General features: G+C 43.6%; 4 protein-coding genes across 4 annotated transcripts; 3 read left to right on the forward strand and 1 right to left on the reverse strand.

The window, feature by feature from the left end:
* The first annotated feature begins 1784 nt into the window (after positions 1-1784).
* LOC127757916 (CSC1-like protein HYP1) lies at positions 1785-7971 on the forward strand. Its single transcript, XM_052283507.1, has 10 exons — positions 1785-2123; positions 2231-2386; positions 3095-3158; positions 3446-3655; positions 4386-4574; positions 4752-5050; positions 5283-5559; positions 5753-6025; positions 7024-7257; positions 7415-7971. The coding sequence occupies exons 1-10, from the start codon at positions 1888-1890 to the stop codon at positions 7562-7564; spliced, it is 2088 nt and encodes a 695-aa protein (XP_052139467.1). The 5' UTR covers positions 1785-1887; the 3' UTR covers positions 7565-7971.
* A 5205-nt stretch (positions 7972-13176) lies between these two features.
* On the forward strand, positions 13177-14805 carry LOC127758025 (ethylene-responsive transcription factor ERN1-like). Its single transcript, XM_052283629.1, has one exon. The coding sequence runs from the start codon at positions 13195-13197 to the stop codon at positions 14413-14415; it is 1221 nt and encodes a 406-aa protein (XP_052139589.1). The 5' UTR covers positions 13177-13194; the 3' UTR covers positions 14416-14805.
* Positions 14806-15104: 299 nt separating this feature from the next.
* On the reverse strand, positions 15105-18739 carry LOC127756628 (GDP-Man:Man(3)GlcNAc(2)-PP-Dol alpha-1,2-mannosyltransferase). Its single transcript, XM_052281978.1, has 7 exons — positions 18418-18739; positions 17510-17796; positions 16924-17110; positions 16667-16735; positions 16376-16569; positions 16181-16290; positions 15105-15726 (listed from the first exon to the last, which is right to left on the reverse strand). The coding sequence occupies exons 1-7, from the start codon at positions 18703-18705 to the stop codon at positions 15488-15490; spliced, it is 1374 nt and encodes a 457-aa protein (XP_052137938.1). The 5' UTR covers positions 18706-18739; the 3' UTR covers positions 15105-15487.
* Positions 18740-22958: 4219 nt separating this feature from the next.
* LOC127758009 (aspartic proteinase nepenthesin-1-like) lies at positions 22959-24480 on the forward strand. The gene has a single exon (XM_052283607.1). It carries the CDS (start codon positions 22991-22993, stop codon positions 24329-24331), a length of 1341 nt encoding a protein of 446 aa, XP_052139567.1. The 5' UTR covers positions 22959-22990; the 3' UTR covers positions 24332-24480.
* Positions 24481-25157: the final 677 nt, after the last annotated feature.

The following is a 25157-nucleotide window of genomic DNA, read 5'->3' on the forward strand; positions in this document are numbered from 1 at the left end:
GCAATTACAGGGGCTGACCTGGACTAAGTAATCTATGCCAAAAAGGCACGTGGTACATTTTGGTGTTGTTTGAATAATGAGAAATGGATTAATTTCCCACCTATCTGTAACTTTTTAATCCTAATCATTCATTATTTCCACCTCATTTCATCCAAACCTTTATTCATTTCCCAAGCCCATTCCACATCTCATATCCTGTTATTCGAACGGGCCCTTCTGAGTTTTCACCATACTAGTGGCCCAAGCTATAATAAACATGGCCCACCATGGCCCATGGACTAGTTTTTGATCTTCATTGGATGAACAGTGATGTCATTTCGAAAAGTTCACTTCAGATCCCTCTCTTGATTGGATCTCATCCCTCAACCGTAAAATCGGGTACATCGCATCTCTCATTTTTTTTTTCAAAATCATTGCAAATATAGTCTCAAGGAGGTTTTGGATGGCGGTTTGCCGGTTTCAAGTGACGTGGTACCTACGTGGCGTGTTGGCTTGGTATTTATCTAACATGACACCTAAAAATAAATAAAACATAATGCCACCCATGTGTCAATCACAAGAAAACCATCTATATTCAATGAAATCGGCAGCTCGCCGATTCGTTCAAAAAAAAATCACAAGAAAAAAAGAGAAACCACAAGCTCACATACCAGTTGGCATTTTCTAGCCATACTTCAGCTAGTTTCGCAGCCTCGGCTTCTCTTCCTCCTCCTCCGACATGGCTAGCTAGCTCCAACCTCGTCCTCCCAGATGGCATGCAAGAGTGGCATTTGGGGTTGTTCATTTTCGAAGGATGGCATATAGTAAATTCTCCTCGAAACCCCTTCTCTTCTTAATTTCTCGTTTCATTGACATATAATCCCCACTCAACCATGTAGTAAAAAACAACCGTCAAACCCGCTTGAGGAAACAAAATGGACCGGTATTGATAATTGAAGAACATTGTATACCCGGTTTCACGGTTAAGAGACACCGATTGAAACTGATCCTCAAATCGAGGGAAGCAATATAGAATTTTTCCATATCATTTTTGCATTTCCTTGGATCCTGGGTTCTACTTCTACGGGTCAAAAACAATTGTCCTGAAAACGCAGCAAGTTTCTTGTACTCCGTGCAACAAAAAACCACACGCATATGTCTCACGTTGCTGATCCACCTAAAGTCTCTTGCCACTTTTAAACATCACACACTTGGAGTTGAGCAGTTGACTCTCTGACAGGTGCGCCCCCCGACGCAATCCAAGTCAAAAATAATACTACTTCCGTTTTTTAATAGATGACGCCATTGACTTTTTCTCACATATTTGTCCATTCGTCTTATTAAAAAAATTACGTAATTATAATTTATTTTGTTATGAGTTGTTTTATCACTTATAGTACTTTAAGTGTGATTTATATCTTATATATTTACATAAAATTTTTGAATAAGGCGAATAGTCAAACATGTGAGAAAAAGTCAACGGCGTTATCTATTAAAAAACGGAGGGAGTACTAACAATAACCCAATGGTGGAATATTGAATACGTACTTTCCTTTTCCACCCACGGAAATACGTATTCTACCGCACGAAAGCCGCACACGTGTTTCCCGCGACCGCGCCACGTCACCGCAAAAACAAAACCGGGGGGAGCCACGTGTGCCCACTTCCGGATAGATTCACGCCGACCCCCCTACGTCACCCCCGCGGGCCCCACCACAGCCACTGACACGTGGGCCCCACGAGTAACCACCTGTTCCGCTACTAGTAGAAGTATAGTAGGCTTCGCGGCGGTGGTGGGTAAAAGCATAGTGAGCTCTCCCGTGCCACCGACAGGTGGGCCCCACCCGCGCGGCGGAAGGTTCTAGGCTCTCGGGCGAAGGTTCTGGAAGGTTCGGGAGGAGGGGGGAGATGATTCTGTCGGCGCTCGCGACGTCGGTGGGGATCAACCTGGGGCTGACGGTGCTCCTCGCGGCGGCGTACACGCTGCTCCGGCGGCGCCCGCCGTACGTCGCCGTGTACTCGCCGCGGCGGCCGTACGCGCCGCCGGAGCCGTGGCTGCCCGCGGCGTGGCGCCGCACCGAGGCCGACGTCCACGCCGCCGCCGGGCTCGACGGCGTCGTCTTCCTCCGCATCTTCGTCTTCAGGTCCCGCTTCCCCGCTCTCCTCTCCTCCAATCTCGGCATACACGCTGCTCGCTTTACTATGGGGGATGGAGATTGACGAGGTGATGGGGGATTTTGGTGTTGTGCAGCATTAGGGTGTTCGCGGCGGCGGCGGTGGTGGGGGTGGGAGTGCTGATGCCGGTGAACTTCATGGGGGACCAGCTGCGGCAGATTGACTTCTCCGATCTGCCCAACAAGTCCGTCGATCTCTTCAGCGTCTCCAACGTGCAGGATGGCTCCAACAAGTGAGCTATTTCGAGCTTCCTGATGCCTAATTTTTGTTCGCGGATTTAGGGGGTTTTACTGGGTTTTGTGTGATTGTTAGTGCTTCAAGGTGGATACAATTGTTTAATAATAATAAATTACGTGCCAGTTATAGATTAAATTCTCGTTTTCGTATTAGGAGGATGAATCTCTTGGATTGTTTTAATGAGGTTGAGTATTTTGTTTATGCTAGTGGCTATTGAGATGTTCAGAGTATGCTTCACTGCACAGTTTTAGCTTAGGATTGCTCAGTTTGGTGAGCACTTTGATGGTTTTCTTTTCCTGGCCACTAGTCTATTTATAAAGCATGATTTGTTTTTCTCATTGGTTCCTTATTTTTCTGAAATTCTAATTTGTATTTTCTTTGTTTCGAAGGGGCAAAGTGCTAACTGCATGAAAAAAAACACAGAGATTCACTAATTCACCTATTTGATGCTGTCTCGAGAAAATGCGTTGAATCTCTCTCATAAAAGAAAAATATTTCTTTTAGTAGTATTTAGAATTTGATGTCGGTCATTTAAAATCCAACGGTTTCAAACATGGGCCTGCATGCTTAGGCCTTCTCCATGGCTCCAGGCTGATGCGACCATTTTGCTAGAGTGTTAAGTTGATTTCTGTCTGGAATTTATCTTCATTATTGTGCTAGCAATGCATAGCATACTCATTACCGGTGGTAATGTGGTGAACAGATTGTGGCTCCACTTTTCGGCTGTGTACATCATAACTGGAATTACATGCTACCTCCTTTATTATGTAAGTAATTGAGTATTTTGCTTCTTTTTGGCTACCTACTCACTGTTTTCAAACTAATTCAACATTTTACTTCCCTCTCTTATATTTGTGCTAGACCTAATAATTTGATCTATTTTCTTGATTGGATACTTCTTCAGTCAAACTCATTTGATATTTCAGTTACCATACCATGCATGCTTGTCAGATCTGGCATTCATTTATCAAATTCTTCTCGTTGAAGTTCTGCTTTGCTGCTTTCCTGTTTTCACATCTTTATGTACACAATGGTTTATGTTAGCTCTTTGCAGGAATACAAATATATTTCTGGCAAGAGGCTCGAATATTTTATGACATCAAAACCACTACCTCAGCATTTCACAGTTCTAGTTCGAGCTATACCTGTAACCAATGGTGTGTCTGTGAGTGATGCTGTTGATAAGTTCTTCAAAGAGTACCATTCATCTACCTACTTGTCACACACTGTTGTTCATCAAACTGGCAAACTCCGCCGCCTTCTTGTAAGATTCGATTGTTTTGCTACTTTCTATTGCTTCAGTATGGTTAACATCCTATATTTTATCCATGGTTTCAACAACACTTACTATATGGGGTGTCTATAGATTGACTTATTGCATTGGGTACATGTTGTTGTATTGAAAGTAGATAGTGATAGGTTTGCAAGGCTTGCATTTTGTTTCAGTTATAATTAATATGTTTTGACAACTTATTAGTCCTTTACTTAATTTCTTGTGACTAAAACAACTCACCATACTGGAAGTTGCTATTTTACTTTCAATATGTCACTTCTAACTCTATGTTATTAGTCTGATATATACATCTAGTGATTATGTCGAAAAGTAGATTTTAGATTAAACGTGGAGTCACAGAATTGCTCCTTTCCATTGTTTCATAAATAAAATACAGAAAGTATCTAATATGTTTCTGCCTAGACATGTCAAAAAATTCAAGGGGAGAATATATACATCAGTTGTGATCCTCATTTGAAAGTTGTCCGTATCTTATTTCACCTTTCAACACGCAGATTTATTCCCTTTTTTTTTGTCATGCGAACAATTTTGTTTATCCTAAATGTATCTTAAGAAATGGTACACCAGTAGATTTTCTTTATCATCTGGAAAACTAAACAGTTCCATCTCTACATTTAGATCAACTTTATAATGTCTTTGTTCTATATTGCTTAATGTAATCTCCAGTTCCATTTTGATAGTTGACTCCATCTCTGTCCAGAATGACACTGAGAATATTTGCACAAAGCTTGCCAACTTGAAGTCTGTACGGCGTACTTCTGGAGATCCTCCAGGAAAATTTCTTGGAATATTTGGCAGAAATGATCTTGTTGGGAAATATCAGAAAAGGCTGGAGGACCTAGAAGAAAATGTTAGAATGGAACAATCAGACACTACTAGGAGCAGACAGGTGCATATTTCTACCAATTTTGGTCTTGCTCAAACCATGATGTTTCAATATCTCCCTATCTGTTCGTTATACTGCATTGGAATCAGTATTTGGCTCTGGTGCTCATCTTTCAGAAAATTTATTTATAAACATTTCAATATTTTGTCATCTGTTCTGATTTTCTTTACATCTCTTTAGGAAGTTCCCGCTGCTTTTGTGTCATTCAGATCTCGATATGGTGCTGCAAATGCTATTTACATAAGACAATCAGACAAGCCTACTGAGTGGCAGACTGAGCATGCTCCTGATCCCCATGACGTTTATTGGCCTTTCTTTTCAACATCATTCATGGACAGATGGATATCCAAGTTTGTAGTCTCTGTAGCTTCTATTCTCCTGATACTCGTCTTTCTCCTAGTTTCGGCATTTGTTCAAGGACTCACCTATATGGAACAGCTAGAGACGTGGTTGCCTTTCCTGAAAAATATACTGGAAATGTTAGTGTTTATCCATCTATTTATTTTTCACTACTTTCTGTATTTTGTTATTTCAGAAAGGAATCACCATTTCTTATAAAGTTCCAGTTTGCAGCAGTCATGCATTTTTTTGGATGCTTAATTTGGGATACTAATATTTACAAATTTTACCATGTTGGTTTTAATTTTTCTAATGCATTGCACAATATGATGGGATTCACTAACCAAGCTAAAATTTATTTGATTGTTGCAGAGCTGTTGTCAGTCAGTTGGTTACAGGATATCTTCCCAGTGTCATTCTTCACTTTCTTTCCTCTTATGTGCCCTCTATAATGAAGCTGTTTTCAACGATGCAAGGATTCATCTCTGTTAGTGGGATTGAGAGAAGTGCTTGCAACAAAATGCTTCGGTTTACAATATGGAGTGTGTTCTTTGCAAATGTTCTTACTGGCTCAGTACTTGGTCAACTCGAGATATTCCTTGATCCGAAGGAAATCCCTAAAAGGCTTGCAGTTGTTGTACCAGCGCAGGTACAGCTTGCATTTATTGTTGCCTTAAAAACTGCTTAGTGAGTGAAAAAGCTCTTTGTTTTGTAGATATTACTGTGGGCATTTCAATGTAAAATCTGCTTTCTTAAACAACTGTCTCTTGTGTAGTATTGTATTGATCTCTTCCTCAACCGTGCATTGCTAAACTGTCCTTTGTTTATGCTTTGCTCTACAGGCCTCTTTCTTTATTACATATGTTGTGACATCTTGGACAAGTATAGCATCAGAACTTACTCAAACTGCTGCCCTTTTATTCCATTTGTGGGGTAGCTGTGCAAAATGCTGCAAGAGGGATGAGTCCAAACCTCCATCAATGCATTACCATAGTGAAATTCCTCGGGTTCTCCTGTTTGGACTTCTTGGGCTCACATACTTCATTGTATCCCCACTTATCCTCCCATTTGTACTGGTTTACTTCTGCCTTGGCTATTTCATATATCGTAATCAGGTGAGAGTGTTGCAGTTCATTTATCAGTACTTTATAATTTTCTGTTCTTCTACTCATGGAGTCTTTATGCTGTAATATACCTGGTTGGAATTTGGAAGGACATATTAGTACCTAAACCTGTTCGAAATTTGGATAGGGACTGACCAATTTGTTTGACACTTGCATAGTAATTTACTGAACTTGGTTTTGCAGACTGCCAGACTTGGTACTTAAAATTCACTTACACCACAAGGTGTAGATGGAATCAGGATAACGTGGGTCCAACTATAAATAACTTTTTCTTAGAATGTTTAGCACATAATCGTAGTGTTGTTTCCTGAAAGATGATCTAGATAATCTAGTGATGTAATTTGTAACACTCAGTCTGAAAGGCATCCAACAGTTCAAGTGTTATAATGAGGACTTTCTTGTGTGCAATGATTGCCTGGTAGAACAGTAGAAATTGCTTTCCCGCAAGTATTTGTCTTCTTTCACATCTTGCAAATAAGATTAAGTTTGGTTTTTTAATCTCGGTGAGATATAAGAGAACAAAGAACGCCCTTTATATGTTCTTAAGAATTTCGAGAACTTCCACAGTTGATTTCATGCGTTTGCAACGGTCACATCATCTATAATAGGTGTTGTAAATACTTCAGGCGTCCTATTTATCCATGCATTTGGAAGCTGGTATCAGTATACCATGTATTCTGGTTACACTGGTCCTGCAAAGATTAAACGATGTATTATTTGTTATATGAAAAATTGCCAAATCAACACCATGCATTCTAAAAGTGGATTGTTTAGCTGGATAAATGTGCCATACCAGAGAACCATGACACAGTTGAAGTGATATTTTTCCATCCATATAGTAGTTAATAAGGCACCAATAATTCTACATTGCATCATAGTAATACTTTAGGCCCCTTTAGTCCGACCAATCTGGAATTTACACGTGTTTAACTCTGTAAAGCATTAGTTTATCCGTGTACACTTCTTAACTTTGCATAGTACAAATGCAGCTTTTTAATGTATATTCACCCAAGTATGACACTGGTGGAAGATTCTGGCCCATTGTGCACGGGGGAACAATATTTTCTCTGGTGCTGATGCATGTTATTGCAATTGGAGTATTTGGATTGAAGAAACTTCCCCTTGCATCAAGTTTGCTGGTACCTCTTCCAGTGCTGACCCTTCTGTTCAATGAATACTGCCGGAACAGATTTTTACCGATCTTCGAAGCATATTCTACTGAGGTAATGTGTTTTTCATTTTGTCCAAGGGTGCAATGTAATTCTCTTTGTGCAACTATTTATCAAAACGAACAACGCATCATTCTGGTCCTTTTAGCTTATCACTTCGATGGTTCGATTAGATATAATGTGTATTCACGTTCTACCTTTCGTGCTGCAGTCATTGATAAAGAAAGACAGAGAAGAAGAGAGCAAACCAGAAATGGCAGAATTCTTCAGAAATCTTGTAAATGCGTACTGTGACCCGGCGATGAAACCTATCCAACACTCCTCGAATTCAGATGATCGCACTACACCTCTATTGTCTTAGATCCAGATAAGTAATAGCTTGCAGCCTTACTGTCATGGCGTGAATTTTGGTTTGACACCGATAATCAGGCATACAACAATACACCTGTGCTTCTTCTTGTGATGTTACTGTTGTAAAGCATTACTACAGACTTGACTGTGGAGTTGTTGTGCATATTTGATTTGTACATCTTAATTTGTGCTTACTGCGTAGAGATGAATAATGCATTGCTCCTTAATGAAGTGCTGTCAATGCAAACCTGTGTGGGTTGTACTTGTAGATATGTCAAATCACCTTTATTTGTTCCCTTCAAATTTTGTGTATATGGATGTTCTTTTGCTTCAACCTATTCAGTAATGAGATTATTTGGCAGTTGGAATGATGTGATATTAGTACTGATACATTATTATCAGTTTATTTGAGTTATACTTGTCCTTTTTTTGTGCCCCTCTGAGACTATTATCATATACAATTTGATGCCAAAATTCAGTTTTCTAAATACAAAAGGTTTCAAACCGTGTTGAACAGAACATAATTTGTTAGCCTGTTTCCTATAGTTTGCTATCACCCAATTAATTATATGCTGAGATTATTTGACAAGTTCATACTCTACAGTCACTGTGGCTTTGAAAATGTCATGCTATCCTTGGATTTGGAGCATACTGTTCTAATATATAAATAGACATCCATTTTCTTTTGTCCCTTTTTGTGTATGATTCTCAACATGCTACTCCAACAAAGATTTGCTTGCATCAGATTGAGCATATATATACATGATCACAAACAATGTGAATATGGGCCCCAAAAAAAATCAGTCAATTAAAGATCAGCAATATTGACGTATTCCTAATCGATTGTTCTATTATTTGGCTTCCATGGAAAGGAAATGTTCATGTGATTGCCTGCCACTTGGAGAGAGAACAGAGGTGTAGTGTTGTGGTAATCTATCTTAAGCAAGCCTGTAATTAGACTCGTACTGAGGCTTAAGTCACCATTAACAAAGATTATGTGATTAATGTTCCATTTGGCTTCCATGTTGTCTGTTGTAGTAGATTGTTGAATGCTGATGAATCCTAATGTGGCAAGTAGAAGGCCATGTCAATGTAAGCCATAGGCCTTAAAAAAAAGGGTAGGAGTAAAAGCCATAGCATTTGTTGTGCCATTTGTCTTGATTGTTCAAAGGAAATCTTATGTAGAAACATGCTATGATGCTGATAATATTTTCCTATTGGCAAGTTGCATGGACAAAATGATATCACATTCATACCAAGTTGGTATCCCTGTTAGTAGTTTAATCCTTTTACTTTGTCCTAAAGTCTCTGTCATTTGTGCCTCACAACTTGTAGACATCTGCTGGATTCTTGGTCACAGAGCATGAAAAGGCATTGTGATGTGAACATGATGACATATCTAATTGGAATGTAGGGTATATTGTTAGAGGTCCTTTTCTAATTTGTATGTTCTCAGCCAAGACCCATGGAACTCTAATTTGCAACTGATTGCAGCCTTGACCTTTTCATACACCCTATGTAAGACCATTAGCTAGACTTGACCAAGAGACTGAAGGAGATGATGATGAGAGGCTAGGTCAAGAAGTGAATAACAGCAATATAAGCACGTCATGTTTGATCTCACAACCATTAAAAGGAAGAGTTAGTGACTAAATCATGTACATATACAAAACCGATTACATGTTTGATAAAAAAAATCATGCCAAAATAAAAAATAAAAATATGTTGTTATAGTAGAACTCGAACCATGCATGCTACTCAACTCTCATCAAGGTTTTACCAAAATGAAAATTACAAACTAAAATTTACCAAATAACCACTACTATGAAACACGTTTTGCAGATGGCCAAAACACGTTTTTACATGTGGCCGGGCCTACGACCAAAGGCAAGTGAAATATCGCGTAGGATTTTGTGGGGGAAATAGTTGTTTTGTGAGCAATATTGTTTCATGATAAGAACATATGTGTTCCATACTTGTAGCATTTCTGATCATTTTTATATGCCGATAATTTTTGTTTTGAATTCACCAATGGGAATGAACTATCCTTTAAAAGCTGGCAGCAGATGGATACATGACATATATGAAAAGAATATGAATGGTATATTCTATACCACGAACTACTTTAGTTTGTAAGATTTTTTTACCCATTAGAAACCAGTGATAGAGTTACAATCATTGGTTGAAGAAAGGGCGTGTAAAGGGACATTGGATAGACCGTCATCGTCATCCATGACAAACACAAAAGGATAACAAGAAAAAAAATTATATCGAAGCTGTTTAGATTACTCAGTTCAACTGGGGATGAAGTAAGAAAGCATAGAATTAACCACACTCGTTGCAGTTACTTCCAACAAGCAAATATCATACACAATTTACAGTACACCTTTGCCTTGAGAATCGTGATATATAATTTGGCAATATGTGCGTATTTTTTATACTCCCTCTATCTCATAATATAAGGCATGGTTAAAGTTGGCAAGGTCTCCAAAACTAATCTTTTACTTATAATTTCTCATATAGTATAAGATTTGTAGCAACAAAATTATAACCATATGAAAGTAAATTTAAATGTCAATCTAATGATATAATTTTTAATAAATAAAATTTATTTCATATTATATTAAGTATTGGACAAATGTTTTAAATCTTGAAATGTGTGCACGCCTTATATTATGGGATGGAGGGAGTACATGAGTATTTCATGTATGACTTTGTCTTGTATACCGTACAGCTTAGAGGACAAAACTAACATTTACAAAGTATAAAGTATGAATCTGATGAATTGTTCCATGATTTTTAATGAGTGAAGGGGACATAGTTATTGTGGTGTATTTGGTGAAACTCTGAACCCTTAGCTTGGCAAAAAAAATGGACTAATTAACCACAGTTAATCTCGATTTACTATGTTGATCAAATGCTTCATGCTAATTAAATTTTATTCACAATTATAATCTCACCTGCTAGCTAAGTAGATCTTTGATACTTGCTCTCATGCTATGCTTTGTTTGAGACCTTAATTTCAATGAACTTTGCATTAACAAAACTAAGCTGGATCACTAATTAACTTCCCTAGCTTTTTGGTTGTCCTTGGACGACGTTATAATCCAAGTTATGTGCATTGCCAGTAATAAAATTAATGGTGCAAGTTGCATAGAATGTACAATGACAACATACTACTAGCTATGTAGCTATAGTTGATCAATTCAATCCCATAATTCACCAAATATAATATAAGCCAAGCTTGCATCACTCTAAAAAGGTTCTTGATTTAGCACGCAAGACATGGGCTAATCGCCAAAAGGTGATATCTGGATGTCCCGGACCTAGTCAACAAGGCAATGCAAGTATGAACTGGGCAAGGTCCTTTTCATGGTTTTTTTTACCCTTTGTTCATTGTCTTACTTATATGAGAATGACGACTACAAAATTAATGTGAGAAAATGATTTACATCATAGACAGTACATAATTTGTTTGATGTGTGACTTGGACTATATATTTATAATTCATTGTAGTTTATGTGGGTCATGTGTCGAGTATGTGCGTACCTATGTGAGAAACCAATAGCTTAAATGTACACGCAATTGTAAAAATCGCTTACCATGTTGCATATATTAATTTCTTGGCCTTTAGGATCACATATAATTTGGTGTGGTGGTTCCAATTTGCATGTTATAAATTTGATATGCGGATGATCAAAAGCCCTTGCAAGAAAAAACTGCAAACATTAACCAATCGCGGAGTGTCTGTAAATGCATGGGAACTATATTATAATAAGGCAACAACTCTTCCGGTGCGGTTTACGAAATAACAAAGAGGTAGAATGACTTAGAGTTGTAATAGAAAAGTATTCAACAATATGGCACAATCCATCTCTATGGGCACTCCACTCCACTCCTACTGTTATAATCCAACATATATTAATTGTTATAGATTGAAAATCATGTTTCTCTAGTATGATATGTGTCTTCCCAATAATTTTCTTGAGAAAAAAAAACATAACTTTGAATGCTGATTACAGATGGGGAGTATAGAGCGTGAGCTGCAAATTGATCGTTCTCTTTTGCCTAACTATATATACAATGTATGGAAACCACAAAAGTCTTAGCATATAAAAAGTGAGGTAACAATGTCTGCACTACTGCAATCTCAATGTCATGTCCACCTGTCAATGACTAGGCCTACACAACCTTACACTCATATCATTAGCTAAGCAATAACATCAACTGAATTAACTAAGTATCCAATCTCTCTCACTAGATTACCTTGTCCCCCTCCACAATCTATATGTTCATCACAAACTTAAACCACATCTCAATCCATCATCATCATCAACAACATAAGCACAATAGATTATATATACATGCATGCAATGATTTTCCAAAACAATACTAATAATTTGGTCTAATAATAATGATACTACCCATATTCTTTACTTGACACCCTAAAATCTCCGCCGTCAAACTTTCTAGAGTTTAACTACAACTATAATACATTACTAGTTAGCAAATTAAGGGTCTGTTCAGATTGTAGCCAAAATAAACCTTATCAAATTTTGGCAAGATAGCAATATTGTCAAAATTTTAGCAGGATTTCTTATGTATTTACCAAATTTGGCAACAAACTAAACGTAGACATTTTTTTGGCAACTTTACCAAAAAAAATAGTATGGTTGAAAATGGCATCAAAGTAAACATGCCCTAAATACTTCCGCTTGGCCATTACACAACTCTTGACGTTTTGGACAATGTTAAGATCAAACTTTTATATCTTTGCCTCTAAACAATTCTAAAACTGTTTAAAGGTACTGGAACAAAATATATGTAAATTTTTCTTACAAAATATTATAATAAAAGTAAAAGTTTATTTTTATTTATTTATTGTATATAATATAGTGAAAAAACATAGTCACAGATATATTTTAGAGACTGTGTCATTTTCCAAAACGTCAAGAATTATGGAACCGGAGGTATTATTAGATTTGCTTTTATGAAAACTAATGTGTCGCCATAAAAATACTTTTTATTTTAACATGATCTTATCATTTCATTTTTAATATAAAATTACAAAATGTAAGTCTAATTGTCATCTCAATGACTGCAAAATACTAAAGAAAAAATAATTAATCAAAACTTATGCACAAGCGGTTGCACTTTCAATAGGTTTTTATTACTAAAGCTAGGGATTTATCACTGGACTCCGTCTCTTCGAGCATGTGTCATGAACGTATTTGCAGGTGTGAGTGTAATGTGCATACATGATGGTGTGGACGTATGCGTATTCTGACAGGGAAAAAAACTACAAAGGTAGTATACACAACCTCTCTCCTAAAATGTACGATGTCGTTGACTTTTCACATACTATTTAACTATTCGTCTTATTAAAAAAACTATATCAATATTATTTATTTATTTGTTGTGACCATCAAATAAATTATAATCTTAACCTATATTTTTATATATCTATACTAATTTTTTTAATAACACGAATGGTCGAACGTTATGTGAAAAGTCAACGTCGTCGTACATTCTGAAATGGAGATAGTACTCGTTAGCTAGCTTAGCAGTTAGCACAACATAATTATCAGCTTGTGAAAGCTTCTCCACCATCTCCATGTCCCCCCTTATATATACTCCTCGATGATCGCCATGGCCTTCCACCTCCAACCTCACTCACTCACTCAAGCCAAGCTAGCAATCGATCGATCGAGCTCAATGCCTCCATCCATGGCGACGGCGAGGGTGGCGTCACCGTCCACGGACAGGAAGCGCAAGGCCAGCAGCGAGGACGACATAGACGCCGCCGCCGCCGCCGCCGCCGCTCTCACCTCGCCGCCGGCGCCGGCGAGGGGGAGGAAGCGGTTCGTCGGCGTGCGGCAGCGGCCGTCGGGGAGGTGGGTGGCGGAGATCAAGGACACCATCCAGAAGATCCGCGTGTGGCTCGGCACCTTCGACACCGCCGAGGAGGCCGCCCGCGCCTACGACGAGGCCGCCTGCCTCCTCCGCGGCGCCAACACCCGCACCAACTTCTGGCCCCGCCCCTCGCCGCCGCCCGCCGCCGTCGCGCCACCGGAGACGACGACGACGCCGGCGCTGCCGTCCAAGGTCACCAACTTGCTACTGCTCCGCCTCAAGGCTCGCAACCAGCAGCTCGTCGACGCCGGCGCCGCGGCGCCGCAAGAAGCCGCTCTGTTGCAGCTGCAGCAGCAGACGCCGGCGTCGTGCCAGGAGGTGTTCGTCCGTAGCCACGGCGAGGAGTACGGCTTCCACGTCGACGACTTCCTCAGCGACGCGTGCAGCAACGAGCAGTACTCCGGCGACAGCTCGCTGGGATTGGACGACGACGACGGCGAGGTGGAAGACGAGGAGGAGGAGGAGCTCGACTTCCAGTTCATGGACGTCGCGCCCGGGGCGTCGTCGGCGGCGGCGGAGGCGGGGCTAGGCGGCGAGGGCGCGCTGTGCTCGCCGTTCGAGATGGTCGCCGCGGAGCTCGGCGGCGCGGTGGACGTGGCCGCGCACGACGCGATGAGGCAGATGGACTACGAGAGGAAGATCTCCGCGTCGCTCTACGCGCTCACCGGCGTCTCCGAGTGCCTCCGGATCCGCGCCGCCGCCGGCGCCACCGCCGCTGCGCGGGACCACCTCACCGGCTTGAGAGAGGCTTGCCGGAAGAAGCAGAAATTCGCCGCCGCCGCGGCGGCGCCGCCACAGCAGCAAGAACCATCTCCTCCTCCACAGCAGCCTGAGACGCCGGCGAGCTCAGGCGGCGGCATGTCGGAGACGCCAAGCGGCGGCGGCGGCGACAGCGACGTGCTGATGTGGAGCTCACTGGACTTGGCTCCGATTTGCCACATGGCATAGTTATTATTAGTAGTAAACACCATACTTAATTAGGGCTGTGGAATTTCTTGGTGATGACATGCATGCATGGCTGATGGCTCAGACGAGAGCTCTGGAAATTATTAGCTTTGCTTAGCTTTACCCCAATTGTTTTGTTCAACAGCAAAAAATAAAGTTTAGTTATCCTCTCTGATCATCTCATATAAACCACAAATTATAGATAATGAAGTGTTTGATGTGTTTGTTCATGATTTTCAGATGAGCACTGTCCCTGTATACATTGCAGTTTCTCCTCTTTCCCTTAATGTTATTATTATTTTTTTCTTTTGTGATTTGTATTCAGTTGAATTGGTCATCAGGTGTCAAATATAATACTATTCCCTTCGTTTTTTTTAATATACGACGCTATTGACATTTGGCACAACGTTTGACTATTTATCTTATTATTTTATAAAAAAATATAAATATTATTTGTTTTGTTGTGACTTATTTTATTATCAAAGAAACTAGCCTTAGCTTATATTTTATATATTTACACTAAATTTTTAAAGACATACATAAACGTTATGCGAAAAATCAACGGCTTCATATAAAAAACGAGGTAGTACTAGTATTCTTCGTATTCATGACAGTCATGACAGTGGATGATCCACTGATAAAATGGAGCCAAGGAACTCCTTAATTAGTCCACTTGACTACATGAGAAGAGCTGACCAATATCTGCTGATATTTTTTATCAGTTTAAATTCCAAGTATAGCACAGGCCTTCATTTGAAAAGAAAAAAAGAAGGCATATAAAAAACATGAGGCATAACAAACTGAAACATTGACAGGACAACTAAGCAAATCCAAACGGTAGATAAAGCCAAACAAAGTCACCAATCTATCATTTTTGTGGTTTGTACTCTGTACTGTACATGATGCACCTCTATGTAAGTAATACAGAGAAAAGGAAACTCAAGCAAAACTCGCACTTTAAACGGATGCCGCATGCAAGACCCAGTAATTGGCCAGTTAGCTTCATAGTCACCATATCATGTGAAACTTGTTAGTGTTTCAGACAGTTAAGAGGAGACTCCTTAGCTTGTCAAGCTCATGTTGCTGACAAAATCGGGCGAACCGCATCGGTGAAATCTTCATGGAACCTATGCTCAGAAAATCTTTGAGCGCGTTTTCGTGCTGCTGTTGCCATCTCATGCCTCTCTGCCTCCGGCATCCGCAAGACCTTGACAATTGCCTCGGCATATTCTTCCTTCTCGGAGGCTAGAAATCCTGTCTGTTGGCCATCCTCATCTAGCACAATGTCCATCATTGGTCCTGCCGATTTATGGGCTGCAGAAAATATGGAACATTATGGCTTTGTGTACAAATCAATGGAATGACTTATGACCCAGGCATTTTGGTTGGTGGCATCAGAAAATTCAACTTCTACTTATGTATTTCAGTGGCGTTTGCTTCGTGGCTTAAGAAATTCATCCTGCCCTTGGTATTGAACCCCTCTGACCCCCCCCCCCCCCATGCGCGCACACACACCCAAAGCACAAAAAAGCTAATAACAACAACAATAATATGAAATACGGAATGCAGTCATATTTGGATTTATTCAAACCATTGTTATGTGCGTACCGGACGAACTAGAGGCACTTATCCTGTATACCATTAGCAGTCTTGGAAAATGGTATTAATCCAAATTTTACCAAGTCAATAGGCCCAGATAGGCCATTCTTGACGAAAATAAAGTGCTATGAACTGAAAAGATGGATAGGGCAATCTGGAAGTTACTTACCAATTGGAATAGCACCAGCAGCCATGTATTCAACAACACTTATCCCAAAATGCTCATCTGTCATTGAATGGAGCCCAGCAACAGCACCACCTAGAAGCTGTACCAAGTCCCTGATATATCCATATGAATATCCTGTAAGTTTACTGAAAGAACCTGCATGGTGAGAATTTCTTAGTGCTAGGTTGACCACACTACCTGTAAGAGATATCCTTGTGGAACTCCACAAGCTCATCTATGTGTAGTTCAGTGGATCTGTCTTTAAGCTTTTGCAATCTTTCCAGATCCTCTTTATTCCGACAGCTTCCAACAAATTGAAGCTTCGGCTTAGGAAATTCTGGACTTAGCTTTTTAAGAGCAATTGCAAATGCCTCAAGCTGAAGTTCATGGGCCTGGGAGAAATAAATGGGTACACATAATTATTCTGGAATGAGTGAACAGTAAGCTCTTGCGCTAAGAATTTGATCCAGTTATAGTAAGTTGGCATACCTTTTCTGGCCGAAACTGTGCAACTGATATAAGAATAGGAGGTGTAGTTGATCTTTCCAGTGGAAGCATCTGTTTTATGCAACAAGTGTTTCTGATGAGTACCAATTTAATCATCTTCATTTGATTAAAAAAATAATGCAGTAGTAATTTATATCAATGCCTTGCTTGGTTAGTGTGTCCACATGGCTATGAGATAGAGCTAATTAGGATTGACAACCAACAGTTTAGAAATATAGATGTCTAGAATTTGGATATACCTGCAGGGCAGAAGTATCACATGGAGGGTATACCCTCCTAGTACGCTCTGGTATCCTCCAAATATTTTCAATATGGGATCTTGTCCACGATGAATTTACCATCACAAGATGTGCGCATGAACCGACCAGACCATATAACCAACTGAATATGCTATAGTAGAGGATTTTGCATCGGGACAACCATATGCTGCATCCAAAAGAATACTCTGTTATTCTTTGCAGCTGAGACCATTGTATACAATATTAATAGATCATATGTAAGGCACAGAGAAAGAGAACATATGGCATATGAAAAGCACTTTTAGGTTGCCATGATCAAGTTGGGTTGACCAATGATTAGGTACAAAGAAAGAAGTTTACATAAATATATAATCTGTTAATGCATGATCATGTTCATCTTGATATATCTAATAAGAGAGGACTGAACAAGTCATATGTTAAAAACATAAATTATAGATGAAGAATGAGAAAAAGGGATGACTATGACCTATATGATTCTGATCCCTAAGAAACAAGAATGCACCCATGAATTAAACATATCGATTCCCCAATAAGAAGAATTAGAGTTACTCTGTGAAGTGCCCACCTTCCAGCAATACGAGAGTCGTTATTGTACATAGAACTACGTTGCTTAACACGTTCAACCATGTCAGAACTGATTGTCGGATAATGAGTGTAGCAGATGACCTTACAGCCAAATAGCCGAGCCAGTGGATATGTAAAAGCATAGCCGCTTGTATCAAAATAGAACTGCGGGGTGAATTTGTTAAGAGCTTCCCATGCAAGATAAACTGAGCCAAGACTTTGCCCAATCATCGTGAAGTGGGGATACGTGCTTGCTTCAATCCACTTTCTCCTATTCAAGTGAACAACCTGAAAATGAAGCCCAGACATTTTTTATGCTAGTGCGCCATAATGTATCTGATTATGCTAAGAGAAAACACCAGATAATGCTTTATTTTATCTATAAAAGATAGTACTCAACTTTGATCTCCAAATATAGATCAGACAACTCCTCTAAAATTAAAATTCGTCATCATTTTTGCTCCCTTTTACTGTGTTTTTAGCCTATAAACCACCAAGGATTCTGACTAGGAAGACAATCGTATTCTCCTATTACCAGTGTTAGCCTTCAGCTACCCGTCCGAATTGTATAAAATCAACGAAATCTTGTAATAATGGCATTATTTCTTTCATATATGGGAACAGAGCATCTCTGAGACTACGTTTCTGAGATCAAGAAGCAATTCCACCAACCAGTGACTAGTGAGATCCCACCGAATTTCACCCTAACTTAAATGAACTAGATAAGACCAAATATTTACAAGAAACAACTTAATAAACTTCTCAGAATATCCATCATTTGAGTTAAAAAAAAAACTAATTTGCAGCAAGACGAGCAGCTAGGACTGAGATCCAGTTTTCACAAGGGGCACATCTTTCTGAAGGCCCGATCGATCGGGGGACACAGGAAGGAAGGAATTGAAACCGAACCTGCGGCGGGCGGAGGAGGCGGACCCCGAAGCGGTCGAGCGCGCGGGCGGCGAGGCCGTCGGGGGAGGCGTCGGCGTCGCCGGTGAAGACGGCGCAGGGGAGGCCCGGGCAGAGCTCCTGCGCGGCGCGCACCGCGCACCAGAGCACCCGCTCCCCGCCGCCGCCGTCGTTGGTGTACGGGTGGAAGAACCCCGCGGCGGGCGCGGGGTGGGGGTGGCGGCGGATGCAGCGGAAGGCGGCGGCGAGGAGCGCGGCGAGGAGGGCGGCGAGGCCGGCGAGGAAAGCCATGGATGGATTTTGCGACGCAGATGGTGGGGTTTGGGTTTTTTTGGGTTTTTGGGTAAGTGGGTTGATGGGTTCGGCCCATTGGGCCGAGTTATGGGCTAGACGACTGTAGCATGGGGTGCCTTCTGTTGGAAAAAGTACACCAAATGTCCCTCAACTTGTTATCGGGATACGAAAACGTCCTCGAACCGCAAAACCAGATACCACGGGTCCCTTAACTATACAAAACCGATCACAATAGATCCCTCGGCGGTTTTGATCCTGGCTTTGTCCTACGTGGCTGCTGAGTCAGCGTGGGACCCACGTGAGCCCCACATGTCATCGTGCCATGTCAGTCTACCCTCTCTTTCCCCCTCTTCTCATCTCTCTTACTCTCTCTTCTCTCAGGGCGGCGGGGAAAGGAGCGGAGGCCACGCCGGTGCCGCACGGCCTCTCGCGGCCGTCCTCCCACGCCGCCAGCGCCACCGGGGAAGGAGCTGAGCGCGGCCGTCGGGGACGGAGCAGGGCGCAGTTGTCGAGGGTGAAGCAGTGCACGGCCGGCGGGGTGGAGCTTGGCGCGTGCGGCAGTCGCCGGGGAAGGAGCTGGGCGGCCGCGGCGGCGGGGGAGGGTAAGCGCGGGAGGCCGTCGCTGCGGTTCTCGCCCTCTCCCCTCCCCCACCGTCTCGGGGTCGAAGAGGCCCGACAGGCGGGAGAAAGAGGAGGACGTCGGCGCCGGCTAGGGCAGCGTCGTTGGAGAAGGGGAGGGCGTCGCCGCGTGGGCAAGCTCGAGGGCGTCGATGGACGACGTCGTGGCCGTGGTTGAGCTTGACAGCGCGGAGTAGGGCACGGTCGTCGGGGGCGGAGCAATGCGCGCCCGGTGGGGTGGAGCTTGGCGTGGGCTGGGAGCCGCCGTGGGAGGAGCTGGGCGGCGGCGGCGGCGGCGAAGGAGGGTGGGTGCGGAAGGCCGTCCTGCTGGGTCTCCGGCACACCCGCCACTCCGGCGCTGGTCCTGCCTTGCCCCACCGGCCTCCTCACATACACCCGCCTCCCTGCCGCCATCGCGGCGCCAAAGGACGGGTCCGCGCCAGCCGTGGCGAACTGGGCAGAGACGGCGCGGCTGGCGACGACGACGATGCCGTCGCGGCCCGCCTCGCGGAGCACGCGGCGGGCGGCGGCGCAATACCGCGCCCCACCGGCCTTGCCCAACGGCCTCCTCCCAACGGCCTCCTCCCCTCCTGTCGGCTAGCCTACGCCGCCCTCACCGGTGGCCTCTGCTCCTTCCCCCGCTGCCCTGAGATAAGAGAGAGTGAGAGAAATGAGAAGAGGGGGAAAGAGAGGGTAGGCTGACATGGCACGATAACATGTGGGGCCCACATGGGTCCCGCACTGACTCGGTGGCCACGTAGGACAAAACTGGGATCAAAACCGTCGAGGGACCTATCGTGACCGGTTTTTGTATAGTTAAGGGACCCGCGGTATCTGGTTTTACGGTTCGAGGACGTGTTTTATCCCGATGACAAGTTGAGGGACCTTCGGTGTACTTTTTCCCTTCTGTTGGAATGAGTTCGCTTTAAGTTCGTCGTCTTGAACTCCGGGTTTGAATCGTGTCCTTGAACCGTAGCACCATATATAATGCGTTCTTGAACTTGCCATACCGAGGTATCCGAGGTCCCAGAACAGTATTGTCGCGATTTCGACTAACATGGTACTGAGTCAACATGGGCCCTATGTGGTGTCCCAGGACAGTATTGTCGTGATTTCGACTAACGTGGCACTGAGTCAACATGGGTCCTATGTGATCCCCGCAGGTTAGTGGTCAGTCTTCCTCCTCTAGATCTCCTCTTGTTCTCTCTTCCCCCTAGGCCCCAAGTGGTCATCGACAGGGCAGAAGTGCAATGTCTGATAGGATAGCAGCTGGACGGTGGCGCCACGCTACCGAGCTGGACTAGTCGTCAGACTGCAGTTTTTCAATATTTGTTGGTTTTCCTCGCTTTTTTTTAGCGATTTTTTTATGGGGAGGAGGCAAGAGGAGGAAAAAGGACGACCATGCTTTTTAAGTAATTAATATATGAAAAATCGCTATGCCGCTTACTCATTGCGCAGAGGAAGATCACGGATGGTGCTTAATTACTTCCATAGCAACCAAATGGCAAGAACTTTGTAGCTACTGGATACTGTGTGTGAGCTACTGGATTAAGAAAAAAACGGATGGATCCAGTACTTGCTTGATCCACTTCGTCGACCCATTCTCGGTCATATGGTCCACGAAAACTTTTAATCTCTATTGAAATGCACAGGCAATCTAAAGTTTGCAACGGGACAAACAATTGACTAAGGATAGACTTTCAAATTTGCCACCAAGCTAACTTTCAAAAAAAATGTTACCATCAATATATATGTTGCCGGCTTCGACACATATATAGACATAACATTATGTTTTCAAAAAATAAGAAAAAAAACATAACATTATCACAAATCAATGAATATGGACGTCAAAATTCACCATATATAAGCATCGATCCTGGCTTTTTTTTATTTTGGAAATCTAGCTACTTGGCAAGTCAATATTCTGGCTCGATCGTCCTCGATCTTACTGGCTACGTACGGTAATTTCCACTGGTCACAAAAATATGTTATACTATTCTGGATATGATTCAAATCAAACTTCTTGTTTTTTACGTGGTTTATATGCCACAGCTTGAGTATATCTCACCCCAATGACCCAAACACTTGATAATGTTACGAATTTATTGTCTACTTTTACAAAAGAAAAGGAAAGAAATTTAGTGCTGAAAGTTACAATTTTGGCACTAAAATATCCAAAAATGGTATGTTTTTCTGTGGTAAGAGAAAATGACCCCCCTTTTTTTTAAGAACGGTATAAGGGCATGTACAAAGGTAGAGTCGGATATGAGCTCTACGTTATCTAAAGACTAGCATCCTACAACAGTTAGAGACAATATGGTCTCTAATAATTAATGTATCAAAATATTTTTTCTTACTTTTCTTTCCTTTGTTTCACCACCATACAACAAAATTTGTTCCAATAAATGCTAAGAGTCAACTCTGAGCCGTTGTCATACATAACAACCATACTTCTTTCTCTTTCTTCTATGTCACCAAATTTACTTGCATGGCAATAGAGAGAGACTACTAATAAACACCGTTGTATACGCCCTAACACATGAAGATGCTTCTATATATGCATGTTTTCGTAGATGCCGGTGCGAATCTAGCTGAGAATATCATCTGGATCAGCACCATTACATACACGATGAACCTTGAACTGAAACAATAATGTTTTACCACAAAACATTTGGAAATTTCAATTCATTGCGGTAGGCTGACCCCAGAACCTAGTTAGTTTCATCCTGAGCAGAGCTAGCATTCACTAGGCGGATCTAGAAACATTTTAAGTCCCATGCAAAACCCACTAGCATAGATAATCTGCATTGTACAATACTCTACTAAGCAAATGATTTTTCTGGACAAGCACCTTAATAGGTTGCAGTCGAGCCATAAGTGTCTGAATCTGACCAGTTGACTGGCCGCAAGCGATATACATTATCGTGTGTGGTCGCTTAAGAGGTCCGCACATAATAATGCAGCCGCATCGCATGTGGTCCTCTTAAACGATCGCTTAAAAGACCTGCATGCGATCATGGACCATATATCCATCCCCTAGACCGAGCTACTACCGGTTGAACCTCACGTTTCTCTCTCTAAAACGAAGCACAAAAAGATGGATGTTTTCAACTCGAAATCTTTGCTTGCCTGCGAAGATATATCTTCGCGTGAGAGGTTGGGCCGTCCACAAGCGAAAAATGGTGATCTTCACATACACCTGGGAGCAGACGGACCGGCCAACTGCACATGAAAATGTTTTTCGGCCGTCTAGAGAAAACCCTTTCTATAATAGTGATACCAGCAACATGCCATTTTCATTTCTTGCCTTGTGTAAGCCAGTTAGGGCCACTATCTAGGATAGTCACATTGGCTCTATCAGGGTCTAGCATGGCAAGTGGCGACATCTTTGATAGTAGCTCTTCGAGTCAACTTGCCGTCAACTGTTCGTCTGTTGCCACCCATTTCTTACCCACATGATTTTCTTGGATATGTGAGTTCATCTGAACCGTTAAATCTCAATCGGACGGAGGAAAAAAAATTAAAAATCAACAGTGAATATTTTGAAGTTTTCTCACATAAGAAGATTTATATGCTTTATATATGGGGGAAGATGAGGTATAGCTTTACGTGCATAAAACATAAACGTTTAATTATTCAAGTTCGCTCAACAAGGCGCGAAAAAATGGCGCGAAAGCTGTTCGTTCTCGTGCTCATCATGTGTTCGACCACCGCCCTAATTACTTGCACCAATGGCGGCGCCGGCGACGGAGGCGAAGGGCTCCACATGAAGCTCACCCACGTCGACGCCAAGGGCAACTACACCGCGGAGGAGCTCGTGCGGCGCGCCGTCGCCGCCGGCAAGCAGCGGCTGGCCTTCCTGGACGCCGCGATGGCCGGCGGCGGCGACGGCGGCGGCGTGGGCGCGCCCGTCCGCTGGGCGACGCTGCAGTACGTCGCCGAGTACCTCATCGGCGACCCGCCGCAGCGCGCGGAGGCGCTCATCGACACCGGCAGCGACCTCGTCTGGACGCAGTGCTCCACCTGCCTCCGCAAGGTGTGTGCCAGGCAGGCGCTGCCGTACTACAACTCGTCGGCGTCGAGCACCTTCGCGCCGGTGCCGTGCGCGGCGAGGATCTGCGCCGCCAACGACGACATCATCCACTACTGCGATCTCGCCGCCGGCTGCTCGGTCATCGCCGGCTACGGCGCCGGCGTCGTCGCCGGCACGCTCGGCACCGAGGCGTTCGCGTTCCAGTCGGGAACGGCGGAGCTCGCCTTCGGGTGCGTGACCTTCACGCGGATCGTCCAGGGCGCGCTCCATGGCGCCTCCGGCCTCATCGGCCTCGGCCGCGGCCGCCTCTCGCTGGTGTCGCAGACCGGCGCCACCAAGTTCTCCTACTGCCTCACCCCTTACTTCCACAACAACGGCGCCACCGGCCACCTGTTCGTCGGCGCGTCGGCGAGCTTGGGCGGCCATGGCGACGTGATGACCACGCAGTTCGTGAAGGGCCCCAAGGGCTCCCCGTTCTACTACCTCCCCCTCATCGGCCTCACCGTCGGGGAGACGAGGCTGCCGATCCCGGCCACGGTGTTCGACCTCCGGGAGGTCGCCCCGGGGCTCTTCTCCGGCGGCGTCATCATCGACTCCGGCTCGCCTTTCACGTCGCTCGTCCACGACGCGTACGACGCGCTGGCGTCAGAGCTGGCGGCGCGGCTGAACGGCAGCCTCGTGGCGCCGCCGCCGGACGCCGACGATGGCGCGCTGTGCGTGGCGCGGCGCGACGTGGGCAGGGTGGTGCCGGCGGTGGTGTTCCACTTCCGCGGCGGCGCGGACATGGCGGTGCCGGCGGAGAGCTACTGGGCGCCGGTGGACAAGGCGGCGGCGTGCATGGCGATCGCCAGCGCGGGGCCGTACCGGAGGCAGAGCGTGATCGGCAACTACCAGCAGCAGAACATGCGCGTGCTCTACGACCTCGCCAATGGCGACTTCTCCTTCCAGCCTGCCGACTGCAGCGCGCTCTGATCATCCAAGCCGCCCCGTGTCATAATTTCGTAAATAAAATCATACAAACTTTTTATTAATCAATCATGATATAATCATTCACAAGTAATTAATTTGTGGTTAAAAATAAGGCAGTTAATACTGTCCGTTATTCGAGAATGGAGGTGGTAATTTGCCTAGATGTTTCTTCAGTTACGTACCCTAAGACAAATCTTGATCGATCGAGATGTAATACATAATTGAAGAAACATCCACTGTCTCGATGGTGATCTAGCGGGGTAGGGGGAACTCAAGTCCTCCCAACACCCCACGCTGGATCCGTCCCTGAGTAGGGCAGAGAGGGAGCGGCAGTAGTCCAAGCTACCGTGGCAATGGCGGAGGGGTGTGGTGTCGCCAGATCTGCCTCTCCCCAACCCTATCGCATGCAGATATATCCTTTGTCACAATCCTCCATGATTGCATCCTCATTGAGCTCTATCGGTTGCCACTGCTGCCTCATTAAGCTTGTAGCCCTAGACTACCCCTTGAGCTCCATCACCGCCTCCTTGTCGAGTATGATGACAATGATGAGCGGTCACCGCCAGCTCAGCCTCCCTCTCTGGCCCTCTTTCTCATTCTCTCAAATCTCTAGCCTTTTCTCTCATTCTCTCAAATCTCTAGCCTTCTCTCTCATTCTCTCATTCTATCTCGGCTCATTGAGAGGAAGTGGATAGCTAGACTCTTGGAGTTGGAGCTTAGTCAAACAATTTCAGTTCCACTCAAAATAATAGTGAAGCTAACTGGAGTGCTATCACAAATGAACTAAAGAGATGGAGTTGGGTTTAGGCTGCTCCTCAACTTTACTCCA

The sequence above is a fragment of the Oryza glaberrima genome, chromosome 12 (assembly GCF_000147395.1).
Source record: "Oryza glaberrima chromosome 12, OglaRS2, whole genome shotgun sequence".
NCBI classification, from domain to species: Eukaryota; Viridiplantae; Streptophyta; class Magnoliopsida; order Poales; family Poaceae; genus Oryza; species Oryza glaberrima.